Below are 13,660 nucleotides of genomic sequence, written 5' to 3' on the forward strand. Positions count from 1 at the left end.
GGTTATGGCAGTGGTGGCTTGGGGGACCACCACCACCGTTGGATCTTCCATTCCAGACAGTCAGGCTCTTTCTGGCTGCTGGTATTTATCTTCACGTGAAGGCTCCCCCATTACCAAGAGTTATAAATTAGGAGCGGTAGGAGCTGAATTTTTAACAGACGGGGCCTTAAAGGTAGAAGCGGACCTTGTCCCCTTAGGAAAGCAACACTGCATTATGTAGCAAAGGCCACAGAAACACTCATCCCCTATGACCCTGTTCTCTCCCTCCTGGGAATTTATCCCAAGGAAATAAAGCAACCAAAACAAAAAGCTGTTGGCAAGTAGATATTCATGGCAGCCTTTTCTGCTGCTGTGAAAAAAAAGGAGAAACAACTAACTATAAGGCTGGGTTTAGTGAATCTCCATACATCAATTTAAACAAATATTATGCAGCCATTAATATTATAATCACAAAGACTGTGAAAAAACATGGGGAAATGTTTGCTCTAGCAAATGAGGAAGGAAAATGCAAGTGGTGTGTACACTAGGGTTGTAGTTACATGTAAACAGCTGTGCATTCTAAACAGGACTGTGCTTAATAAGCAGTAATGGTTGGGGGTGGGGTAGAGGAGATTCTTTTTTTTCTTATTTTAAAATCCTTTCCAGTGTCTTGGTTACATCCACATGGCTTATTACCTCACCTCCTTTGGGTCTTGACTCAGATGTTCCCTTCTCAGGGAGACTTTCCCTGATCACTCCAAATTTGCAGCACCACCACCCTCCCCAGCATTCCCTGTTTTATTTTTCTCTGTAGTCCTTATCACCATCCAGCTTACTCTATATTTGGCCAGTTACTCTTGTTGTCTGCCTCCCTCTACTTGACCATAAACTCCATGAGGGTAGAGGCTTTTCTCTGTTTTGTTCACTGCTTTGTTTCTAGCATCTAGACTGTGTCTGTCACAAAGTAGGCACTCAATTGAATGAATAAATTGCATAATCAATACGCCTAAATACTGTCTTTGAAATTAGCGTTCTCCCTTCTACAGCAGTCACCTTGGGGAACTGAGGTTATTCCACCGCAGCCAGCTTTCTCCCAAGGATGCTGCCGTGGCTTTCCGGAACATTCCTTCTCTTTCAGAGTTGTCCTCAGAGCTCGTGTATCCTCAAAGGAGGTACATCTTTGTCCTTCAAGGACAGACTTGATTTTTAAAAAGCAGCCATAGTGAGGTGTAGCCAAATCGAGTAAATAAGCTAAAACAACAACCATGCTGTGCAGGTCAGACAAAACCTAGATAATATAATTGTGGGCCCTAAATAATACGTGGCACTAAAGTAACAAGACTAAATTGACTCTAGGAGCAATTTCCAAGGAACTCCAAAACAATTTGAGCAACGGCAGCATCCTTAAAGAAAGTTGGCAGCCTGGATAACCCCAGCTCCCCAGGCAACAGCTGTGAAGAGAGGAACATTAATTTTAAAAAATGTAATAAATGAAGAGCTTCCTGAAATGAGTACTTTTAAGGGGACAGTACTCATTCCGATGTGTTATTTATTTATTTTGAAACATTGGGGCAAAAAGAAGAGTCATTGCTTTACATTCTGACAGAGTTCAAACAACATTTGGATGGAGTCCGTAGACTCTAGCCTTAGGGGGTGGGAATGGGGCGGGGGGAGCCTGTGGGAGGTGTCAGGGAGGCCAGGGATGTGTCCACGTCACCACACCCCAGTCCCGCATACACACAGTGTCCCATAACATCACCTGAGGACCAAGAGGAACAAGTATTTTATAACTATCAGAAACATGGATTAATCACAAAACAGGAGAGTGGATGAAACCAGCTATGTTAAATGGGGAACATAAGTCACCTTCCATTTGTTCTGTCACTGTGTGAAAGTTAACAAAATGTTTTTTGTTATTAAGATAGAAACCCCACAACTGGATTCTATTAGATGGCTCACCCCTAGCCAACTCAGTCATGTTTTGCCTCAATTCTCAGGGTGGGGAGCCAGGAGTGGATCAACTTATTGGTTAGAAAGGAGATCTCTGAGTGCAAATGATAACAGGGGATCCAAACAGGGGATCTTAGTAGTTGTCCACACTTGCAGATGGTCAGTGGGGAAACTCTTTGAGGAGGCTGAAGGAAGAGGCCTTTGTTTTCCTAGGCCTGCCTGCGATCCTGTAGGGCTCTGCTTCTTATCAAGGTCAGAATTCTGCAGCTGGCCTCCGCAACTGTTAATTTGTTACTTTTGCTAAGACTGCCAGGAACAGTTGTGCAGGCTATGCATTGCACAACCACACCACATCTGCGAGGGTGCTGGTCACACAGTAGACATTGTATGCTTATTACAACAATTCCTGGAAGATGGCAGTAAACTCTCCTCTAACGAAACCAGTATATTTTGACAGTTTTCTAACAGATGGAAGTAGAGTGTCTTGGGGAAGGGGCACCTATTGCTATTTCTACAAAGGCACTGTAAGGGCTAATGGCAGCCCTGCCTGGAGGAGATCCATAGAGTTGGAAGCAGATGCAGACTCAAGAGCGCTACCTACGAACAGGACAGCTTAGCTTGGCCTTAGCAGGGAGCTGGGGAGGTTAGTGATGATAGCCATCTCAGCCGCTCCAGGGATTCAGTAACCCATGGACACCTCAGGAGCTGCATCTGGTCTTGAGGCTGCTGTCTGAGCCCAAGGTTTCCTCCATAAGCATCAGTGGGTGCCACTGGCCATTGCCACACTGAAAGCTGACTAGCTTGCCTACCTCACCAAACAACAGGGGATGGGGCAAGGAAGAGAGCAGGAGGGTCTGGAACAGTCCCTGGAGCCTTCACTGCATTCTCCTAGAGCACAGTTCTCAAAGAGGCCTCAGCAAGCAGGGGACAGAGCACAGTTCTCAAAGAGGCCTCAGCAAGCAGGGGACTTATCCCTATAGAAAGCAGAAATATAGCAAATTGCCCGAGGATGAACCAGAGAGGGTGGAGCTGTTGTCCCGCAACATCTCGCAGAGTGATAGAGATAATAGAGGCCCTAGCAGGGGTTGTAAACTCAAATCCTTAGAGTGGTCAAACAGGTTATGGAAATAAGTAAAGTGGGTGGGTATGAGACAATAGAGAGTTGTGGAGACTGTGGCAAACTGGGATGCAAAAGCCCCACCCAGAGAGGCAGCTGCTACTCACTGCAGTGGTCCAGCACAGGCTCGCTGTGGCCCAACCTTCTTGTTTTTCTAAACCAAAACCAAACCCATTGCCCTCGAGTCAATTCCGACTCATAGCAACTCTATAGGACAGAATAGAACTGTTCCATAGGGATTCCAAGGCTGTAATCTTTACAGAAGTAGACTGCCACATCTTTCTCCCCTGGAGCCACTGGTGGGTTTGAACCTCTGACCTTCTGGTTAGCAGCCAAGCTCTTAACCACTGTGCCACCAGAGCGTCCTTTTGTTTTTCCAAGAGAACCTGGAAATCTAAATTTTTCTGTGAAACCTACATATTTTTTAGTATTGCCAAGTAATTAAAAGCAACAGCAACCACACTGTGCAGGTCAGACAAAATGTGTTTGGCGGTCAGATTTGGCTTGGGAGCCAGCAGTTTGTAACCTCTGCTCTAGAGCTGCACGACCTGACCTTGCAAGGGGAGAGTCTTCCTGCTGCCTGGAGTGTGGCAGAGAAAGTGAAGGTGTCTCCCCAGGATCCATGAAAGCCATCAGTTCTAGGGTTCCTTGGGCTTTGAATCAGCCCTGAAGAAGGAAGACCTGGTTTGGTCAAGCTCCTGCAGGATGTCCACATCTAAGAACGTCAGTAATGTTATGAAGGTCCCCAGGCCCAGGTTCTCTTGAACAGAAGTTAACAGGAGGCAGATAAGATCAGGCACAAGGACACTCTAACTCCTGTTGGTCCCCTGTCATCCATATGGTGGATTCATATTCCAAAAAACCCAAGGATACAAGCCTGCATGCTGCTGGGGCGGGGGGCAACAGCCTTCTTAGGTTTACTACCCACAAGGTAAGACAATGTTCCTTGGTAGCATTCTCGCCTTCCATGAAGGAGACCTGGGTTTGATTCCCAGCCAATGCACCTCGTGCACAGCCACCACCCACCTTTTAGTGGAGGCTTGCCTGTTGCTATGATCTTGAACAGGTTTTAGCAGAACTTCTAGCCTAAGATAGACTAGGAAGGAAGGCCTGGCGATGTATTTCCAAAAATCAGCCAATGAAAACCCTATGGATCACAACCGTCTGATCCACAACCAGTCATGAGGATGGTGCAGGACTGGCAGTGCTTTGTTTTGTTGTGTATGGGGTCACCATGAATTGGGGGGCAACTCTATGGCATCTAACAACAACACGACAATGTTTCTTATGTCATTGTGTGTGTGTGTCTAAGCATATTTACCTATACATATAAAATGTTTTAATAATATATAGTATTTTGAAACATGACTGTTTTGCTTCCCAGTATGTTGTGAACATTTTCTCACATTACTTGATATTCTTCCAGTCATTTTTTCTAAATTTTATTTATTTATTTTGTTGTTATTGAGAATATACACAGCAGAACATGCACCAATTCAGCAGTTTCTGCGTGTACAGTTCAGTGACACTGATTACGTTCTTCCAGTTGTGTAGCCATTCTCACCCTCCTTTTCTGAGTTGTTCCTCCCCCATTAACGTGAACTCACTCTCCCGTAAGGTTCCTAGCTAATCTTTTGCATTGCTGTTGTCAATTTGATCCCCTACCTATAGATAGATCTTGAAAACGCACAATGTTAAAGGTAGATTTTCTTTACTAGTTAAGCTAAACTATTATTTGGATTTAAGAAGACTTCAGAGGGATAGTTTTGGTTTAAGGTTTAAAGATTATCTCAGGGCAATAGTTTCAAGGATTCATCCAGCCTCCATGGCTCCAAAAGTCTAGAGTCCGTGAAAATCTGAAATTCTATTCTGCATTTTCTCCGTTTTGATCAGGATTCTTCTGTGGAATCTTGGATCACAGAGTCATTTTTAATGGCTGCAGAGTTTTCCATCCTATATATGAATCAAAATTTACTTTAGCCTATCCCCTATTGTTGGATATCTAAGAATTTCCAGTTTTCAGTATAATCAACCACACTGAAAGAAGTATCTTTTAACTGAAATCTCTGTACACATCTATAATTCTTTCCCTAGGATAATACATTCTCAGAAGTGGGATAATTAGGTCAAAGGTGTATATGTTTTTAAGGCCTTTGATACATAATACCGCATTGCCCTCCTGAAAGGTTGGGCCAATTTATGCCCTCACCAGCAAAGCATAAGAAGATTCATTCTCAAAGCTGTTGCCAACGCTGGGCATTGTCATTAAAAAAAAATATGTGTATGTATATATATAAACACACACATATATGGTAAGAAGTGGTAACTATTCAGTTTGTATTTGATCATTGGTGAGACTGGACACGTTGTCGTATTTATGTATTTTAAATTGCCTCTTCAAAGCAACCCCTTCCCTGTCATTTTGAGATTGGTTGTTGAGCCCACATTTAGGCTCCAGGCTCTCCTCTTTCTGGACTGAGGGGCCCTGTGTTCTGGCTGGTGCTTTCTACCCCAGGGGCCTCTGTTCTGGCTGGTGCTTTCTACCCCAGGGGCCTCTGTGTCTCTGGGCCTGGCCTCGCAGAGCTGCTCAGAAGAGCTCATTAAGGACTGCGGCCCAGTCTTCCTGTTCCCTTACTGTCATCTGCTCATCTCCCCTGTGGCCCCGGAGGGCCTTTTCCACTGAGTCCTTGGTGCCCTGGGAGCGGGCTGGATACTGCCCTCTGGCAGAGGGAGTGGGGAATCCTGGGGCAGCAGACAGAGGACCACCCTGACCGCTGCCTTCTCCCTCAGTGTCCCGGAGAAGGAAGTGCTCCCTGGCATCATAAAGCAGGGTGTTAATTGCTTAGAATCCCAGGGCCAGGACACGGCTGGTGACACCCTGCTTGGAATGGGGATCTGCAGAGGGTCTGCCAAGAACCCTCTTGCAGCCCAGGTAAGCCGCTGAGGACCTCCGGTCAGGACTGGGAGTGGGAGGAGCCAGTGGCATTGCCCAGGAGTGGGGTGAGGGTCTTCCCTCTGCTCAGTCTCATCCTCTCTGTCTACATGCTCCATAAACCCGTTTTCCCAGGGCCCTGCAAGCTGTCCCCTTCCACTCTGCACCTTGGGTCTGCTCCTGCCACATTCCCATCCCCTTTCCAGTCTGTCACACATTCACCCTCTGTGCACTACCAGCTTTCTTCTTGAAGAGAGAGAAATGTGTCCAAACAGCACCCAGCTCTCTCCTGGGATGCAGCTTGTACCCCAGGCAGCAGGGCCTTGAGGACTGTGTGTGTGCACATGCGGTGTGTACACATGGGGGCAGCATATGAGTGTCCGTGTACCAATCAAAGCCAGAGCGGGTCATGGAGACTCCCAGCCTTGTCCAGCTCCCTGGCTGTTCTGGTCCCATGTCCTCTCTTTCTCCCCCATCCTCCACCATTCCTTGGTGCCTCTTCAGTTTCCCTCCAGCCAGCTCCAGTTCACTTCTACCTCTCTGCAATATTTTATCATGAAAAATTCCAAACATGTAGAAAAATTGAAAGAGTTGTACAGTGAATACCCATACACCCACCCCTAGCTTCTACCACTGTTAGCAGTATGTTATATTTGCTTTATCCCGTATCTGTGCAATTATCCCTCCATTGCTGATCATACTTTGTGACTCGAGCTTTCTGGTCCCCGTCTTGCAGGAGTGGCTGTTCAGTGACCATCTCATCCAGCAACAGGGCAAGTGCCTGGCTGCTGCCTTCCCCTCCCCTGGGGCCCTGGTCGCACTGCAGGTGTGCAACTCGAAAGAAGGAAGTCAGGTAAGCCTCCTTGCTCTGACAGATACATTGCAGCCCCAGCCCCTGGGGACAGGACAGCCAGCGGCCCCAGGTCGAGACATATAGACTCAGATAGCTCTCCAGAGAGTATCTGTGGGGGCCTAAGTCAACATCTGTTGTTGAGTCCATTCTGGCTCATGACAACCCCATGTGTGTCAAGCAGAGCTGTGCTCCACAGGGTTTTTGATGGCTGATTTTAGAAATAGCTCACCAAGCCTTTCTTCCAAGGTGCTTCTGGGTAGACTCGAACCTCCAACCTTTTGGTTAGCAGTCGAGCACATTTACCATGTACTCAGAGCCTGTGCTAACAATTTTACATAGATCATTTCATCTAGTCCTCTTGGCAACCCAGTGACAAGGGTCCTAATACTATTCCTGTTTTATAGGTGAGTGGACTGAGGCTCACTGAATTTAAGAAACATATGTCAGGTCACACAGCTGGTAAGGGGTAGAGCTGAGATTCAAGCCCAGATCAGTGTGACTCCTAAGCCTACAGTCTTAACTTAGCACACAGCAGGTGCTCATTAAGTATTTCTTGACTGACTGACTGGGGAAACTGGAGATTCGATACAGTGATTTCTAAGCAGCAAGGACCAGGCTCAGATGAGCACTGCCTTTTCCATTTGTCAAACACTCTCACCCATGCTGTCTCCATTAATCCTGGGAGACAGACCCACCTGTGAAGGAGGAAACTGATGCTCGGAGAGATGAAGGCGCTTGCTCAGGGCACACAGCAAGGCAGTGTGACAGGGCGGGAACTAGGAGCTGGGTCTACTGAGCCACCCGGCTCCCTTCTGTGCAGCTCCCTTCCTGGCTGGGAGGACTACCCCGCTGCCCATGGAAAGGGACGTGAAGGTGAGGCTGCTCCAACCCTTCTCTGCCCACCCTCCCTGGTTGCCTCCTGTGCCTGACCCTGGCCAGCCTGCAGGTCAGTACAGAGGTGAGGGGAGTGCCTGGCTCTCTAATTTGGCCTGCAGTGTTTCCTCTCATCCGTTTTCTGTTTGCCTGGATCGGCTCTTTTTTAGGGATGACTGGCAGTTTGCTATTCCATTCTGGAGAAGCAGCCAGACTCCCTCCAGCCTGGCTCTCTCTCTCTCTCTCTCTGTGTGTGTGTGTGTGTGTGTGTAAGAGAGCTGAGAGAGAGTGGTGAGCCATGCCCTGCTTGCTGGGCCACCTGGGTTGCAGGGCCCTCCGCTGGACTCCACAGCCCATGCTCAGTACCACCTCAGCATTCAGCCCTCCATAACACAATGGCTGCTCCCTCCTCTTTCTCCCTCATTAGACTGTAAGTTCCTTGGGGCCAAGGACCATGTCCTTCTTTCATCCTTCACACCAACATGGCCTGCACATTCTGTGGCAACAGGTGGGTACCCAATACATGTTTGTTTTATGATGAATGAATGAATTAATCAATCAATCACCCCATCACTAGGAGGTGCTCCCCAAACTGCAGTATTCTCACTGATACTCTCTGAAGCTCTTTCTGATTGGGGGCATGTGCCTGTCCTGCCCACCCCTATGCTGCTCGTCCCCTGCCCCCTGCCCTGCAGTGGGGCCAGTGCTCACAGTCTCCGCTTCACCCAGAAAACCCATCTCAGAGGGTAAAGCCCTGCGCCCACCTCCACCACCTCCTTGTTGAGGCCAGAGCTGGGAAGTAGCTCCCAGGGTAGCCTCTACTCAATATTTCTCCTTTGGGGCTGAAGTATCCTTTTTCTCCTTTGTGCTGACCTAGCCTGCAAGGCTTATAGGAATTTCCCTTGGCCCCATTCATTCTGCTCCTGAAAGTTCTACCAGGCCCCACAGTACTCTGAATGCCTCTCCTCCTCCCAGGAGGACAAGATGAAGAACTCTCCAATTGCCAGATGGATGCCTTCTAGAATTTGGGGCTCCCTTCGTCGTCCTCCTTTGGCCCCATTTCTAAATGCCCTTGGGTTTCATGTGTTTGAGAGGCTCTTGTGAACTAGAACAGGTGTGGGGAGTCAGCAGGTCCCAGTGCAGACATTCCCCTCACCTCTGAGCCTCTTCTACCTACCTTGCAAGGAAATTACAGGAACTGAAAGAGATGGGAGAATGCTCTGGCCAGGCCCAGAATTGAGTGTTCAGGAGAGTCCGTGAGGCTCTGAGACTCTGCTGATGGTGCTGGTAGGAAGTAAGAATACTGCAATTTGGAGAGCACCTCCCGATGATTGGGTGATTGATTGATTCATCATTAAAAAAAGTGTATTGGGTGCCTGCCTAATGCCAGGGAATGTGCAGGTCATGTTGGTGTGAAGAATGAAACAAGGACATGGTCCTTGGCCCCAAGGAACTTACAGTCTAGTGAGGGAGAAAGAAGAGGGAGCAGCCATTATGTAATGAAGGGCAGAATATTGAGGCAGCATGAAGCATGGGCTGTGGAACCCAGCGGAGGGCCCTGCAACGTGGGCAGAGTGGTCAGCAAGACCTCTTGGGGGAGGGCATGACCACACTCTCCCCAGCTGGGCATTGCTTGGAGGTAAACATCAGAGACTAGAAGAGCACAAAGCGGGAGGATGCTGTGAGTCCCAGAGGGCCAAAGCCCTCTTCCACCCATTCTGCCTGCCCTTTATGCAGGGACCCCTCTCTTTTGGGGCCACATGGGCCCAGAGAGGCTGATTTTCAGCCCCCACCTCTCACAGCCCTGCATTCCCAAGGGGAGTCCAGGATCCCCTACCCCAACCTTCCACCCTGTGTACACATCCCAAGTGGGTTCCCTTCTCTGCCCACCCCCTGACCCCCTGCGACTCTAGCCCTGGTGCCCGCAGCTGGTGCAGCTTGTCTTTCTTCTAGCTGCTCCAGTAAGAACACAGATCCCTCCCCCTCAGACTTCTCTGGGCTCTGTCCATGTGTTTTGAGCACCTCCCATCTCTTAGAGTGGACAAGATATATATAGGAAAAGGGGAGATGGTTGTATAGAAGAAAAACAGAACATAGACCTATCTGGCTATTTATTCTTCCCTGAGCCTTGAAACCTGGGTCTCAGCCTCTCATCCCTTCTCCTAAATGTTCCAATAACACTCCACCCTCTACCCAAGCACTTCCAAAATGTTCTATAGGAGCAACTTTTCTCCTCCTTATCAAACATGGGGAAGGTGAGACACCAGGAGGTGAAGGTACTGATCTGGGAGCCCCTTCATGACTCTATGATAGAGGAACTCAAGTCCTCCTCCTCACCATCCTACTGGCCTCAATCTTCATTTCTGCAAAGATGGCAGCCCATTCCCACTAAAGGGTGTAGGTAACTGGCCTCATGGTTATGGCCAGGTCAGAATCTTAAGGCTGCAAGGAGAAGAAATCATGTTGGAAGAAATAGAAGATTCACCTAGGCCAGGGCTCACAAACTCAGATGCCTATAGGGAGTTCGTTGGTAAGCCCCTAAAGGAGTAAAGTACGGACCAACAGCAGCTGTGGCGGACTGGAGAGTGGGAGCCCCAACCTACTGATATAACAGAGGAAACTGGGCCCAGTGTTTAATGAGAGGTTAGAATGAAGATTTTTATGTGGCAAGTAAGACAGATTTTAAATAAACACTGTACAGGCCAAGGAGTCCCTGGGTGGTACAAGCAGGTAATGTGCTCAGATGCTAACCAAAAAGTTGGCAGTTTGAATCCACCCAGAGGAATCTTGAAAGAAAGCCCTGGCCATCTACTGTACTTCTGAAAAATCAGCCATTGAAAACCCTATGGGACACAGTTCTACTCTGACACACGAGGTCACCATGAGTCAGAATCGACTCAGCTACAACTAGTAGGTTGGTTGGTTGGTTGGTTGGTTGGTTGGTTGGTGGGTGGGTGGGTGCTTGGTTGGTTGCTTGGTTGCTTGGTTGCTTGCTTGGTTGCTTGCTTGGTTGCTTGGTTGCTTGCTTGGTTGCTTGCTTGGTTGCTTGGTTGCTTGCTTGGTTGCTTGCTTGGTTGCTTGCTTGGTTGGTTGCTTGGTTGCTTGGTTGCTTGGTTGGTTGCTTGGTTGCTTGGTTGCTTGGTTGGTTGGTTGGTTGGTTGGTTGCTTGGTTGGTGGTGCAGGCCAAACAGAATATATCTCCAGATCAGACTCAGTCTATGGGCCTCTACTTTGCCTCGTCTGGTCTAAACAGTCACTTCATGCAAACTACAGAAGAGTCTCATTGGGAGGGGAGGGGCTTAAAACGTGTGTGGGGATGGGTTGGGGGACTATGTATGAGGGACACAAAGTCTGTTTTAAATGAGGGGTAATTTACATACATACATACAAAATGAAGATACAGACATTATTATTTTAATCATTGTTTTCCTCTCCTTCTCCCTCCCCCTAGAAATGGAGGAGAAAAGGCTCTTTCATCCAGCAGTCGGTCAGCGGGCTCTGCCTAGAGACACAGCCTGCCCAGCTGGTGACCAACAAGTGCCAGGCCGACGTCCCGGCCCAGCAGTGGCAGCTGTTGCCGCATACATGACTGTAACCCGGAGCCTCCTGTACCTTTTGCATGAGACTTTGGGACCAGAGGGGGGTTAGGGTGGGGGAATGTAAAGTGGGCCGTCTCCATCTCCTCACATTACTGCCGGAATCATCAGCAAACACCCCTGCCGCCACACACGTTTCTCCAAGGCTGATATCCTCTCTGCCGTCCCAGCTTTGCCCTGGGAGAGGAGGTGGTCAGGATGCTGAACTGTGACTGGGCAGAGTGGGCAGGTGCCCCTGGCCCTTATTCTCTCCCTCACTCCTTCTGTGGGCCCTCCCCTTGTTGGCTGTGGGGAGCAAGGACAGAAGCCCACTCAGGGGCCAAGCTGGATCATGGGGCCTCCCTGTAGTGCCAGGCGTGAGAGGAGACATTGGGCAACATGGACGGAGAGGTTGACGGCTGGTGACAGAAGGAGGGAGAGGAGAGGAGCAGCCTGTAGAGGCAGGTAAAGAGCAGGAAGGAGGTGACCTGTCTGAGAGATGCCGAGCCCAGGTGGGGGCTGCGTTGGTGGGGGAAGGATGGGGTCCTGGGGGCAAATGATAGTTAGTTTGCAGAACATAGAAGAGCAGCAAAGCCCCCAAACAGCAAGGTCTCCTTCCTCGGAGGTAGTTTCTCTCCCACTTCACCAGCCCCAGGACCTGAGCCCAATGCTTTACCTCAAGCCCTGCTGTTGTGGGTCCCCGGATGCTTAGCAAGAGGCTGCAGAGGAGTCTTTAGAGGCAGCCTTGAGAAATGTTTATCAAACAGACTCCACTTCTGTTGGCCTATGTGTTAGCTGAGACCTCTCCCTCAAGCCTTAATGACCAGCTGGTGCCCTGTCCTACCTCCCATAGGATGGGCAGCCACCTCACACCACTAATCAACCCCTCCTCGTTCTTAGTTTCTGACCCCTGCCTTCCCGAAGGTCTTTGCCTCTGTAAACACAGCGTGACTGAGTCGGGGTGATGAACATCACCTGAGTCATTAGAGGAGCCTTCAGGTGAAGCCTAGACCTCATTCCCCCTCCGCACCCTAGGAGTCATTCCCTAGAAGGGGCAGCCATTGCTGTGGGCTGAGAGGCTGGCTGGGGGCTTGTTTCATTCTCGCAGCCCCTGAGCCTCTTTTCTCTCTCCCCGATGACTTTGTCTTTCAACTGCTTCTGCTGTCCACATGCACCTCTCCCCCTACCCCACTGGTTCAGGCAGTGTGATCTTGGGCAAAAGGCTGTTGGTACCAGGACTCCAAAGTGAACCAGCCTGGGATGGACACACCTAGCCCCAGGAGCCTCCACTGTTTCACAGGCCAGGGATCCAGAGACCCCTAGGGAGTTCATGGATTCTAGAGAGTCTGGGGGTCTCTTGAAATTATCCAAAAAAGATTGCATTTTCCTGGGAAGAGGGTCCATGGCTTTTCCCAGCTTCTTAAAGAAGTCCCTGGTCCCCAAAGGATTTTCTGCTCTGGACTGGAGCCACCATCCACCTGAGCTCCCATCACCCATCTCCCTCCCTTGTGTGTCCAAACCACCATCTTCCTGCCCCCTCCACACAGTCCTTGGGCCGGGAGCCAAGTTTCCCTTGTACAAAGTACCTACCCTGGGGGTTGTCCACTGGTGTCCTCTCACCCCCTGGCTCTCCCCAGTGCCCTATCAGCAGTGCCCCTGTGCCCCGCTGCATGCAACCTCGAACCCCTACTCCACAGCGTGGGGTCCTTCACCTGCAAGGCCACACATCTCCATCCTCTGTTGTGAGGTTTCACCGGTCTCCATCTCCATGGTCCTTGGATCACGTTCATCTGGGTCGCCTCCTGCTGCAGCTTAGGACAGAACTGGAGCAGGGAGATGGCCTCTACCTAGAGGATGGATTCAAAGGTCTGGGCTGCCCTTGGGTGTGGCCCTTTGGGGGCGGGGAGCACAGGCTTCTCTTGACGACTGTAAGAGGACTGCTGCTCGGAGGCTTTTGGGAGGGTCTCTCCTTCGTTCCTGTGTCTTGACTAGCCTCTGCACTTGCCAGGAGTCTTTTGTGGGGATTCAGCCCTATTCTGTTTGCTTTTCTTCTTGACCAAAGCATGTGCCACTAGCTGTCTTTGAGGACCTAGTCTTTATGAAACACACACCTGGAATAAAACCACTTCTCACATGCTTGTGTGCACCAGCACCTTTCTTTCTGCCTCCAGAGCCAAGCTCTTCAGCACAACCCTCCCCTACCTCGTAGGGGAAGTCAGGGCCTCCATTCTGTGAAAGGGAAATTGCGCTTGTTCAAGTCCAACCCCTCCTGTGCCTGATAACCACTTACTAGCCATGTGACCTTGAATAAGTTATTTCATCTCTCAGTCTTGGTTTCCTCACCTGTAAAATGGCGGTACTCATAACCCTACAGGGGTCCC

General features: G+C 49.5%; 1 protein-coding gene across 1 annotated transcript in view; it reads left to right on the forward strand.

The window, feature by feature from the left end:
* The window catches only part of GALNT16 (polypeptide N-acetylgalactosaminyltransferase 16), a 115,798-nt gene extending 104,505 nt beyond the window's left edge, over positions 1-11,293 (forward strand). Inside the window, exons 13-15 of the mRNA XM_004370980.1 lie at positions 5,837-5,978; positions 6,715-6,831; positions 11,156-11,293. Coding sequence (XP_004371037.1) covers positions 5,837-5,978; positions 6,715-6,831; positions 11,156-11,293 — 397 coding nt within the window. The remainder of the gene's footprint in view (positions 1-5,836; positions 5,979-6,714; positions 6,832-11,155) is intronic.
* The last annotated feature ends 2,367 nt before the right edge of the window (positions 11,294-13,660 follow it).

The sequence above is a fragment of the Trichechus manatus genome, unplaced genomic scaffold (genome assembly GCF_000243295.1).
Source record: "Trichechus manatus latirostris isolate Lorelei unplaced genomic scaffold, TriManLat1.0 scaffold00010, whole genome shotgun sequence".
In the NCBI taxonomy this organism is placed as follows: Eukaryota; Metazoa; Chordata; class Mammalia; order Sirenia; family Trichechidae; genus Trichechus; species Trichechus manatus.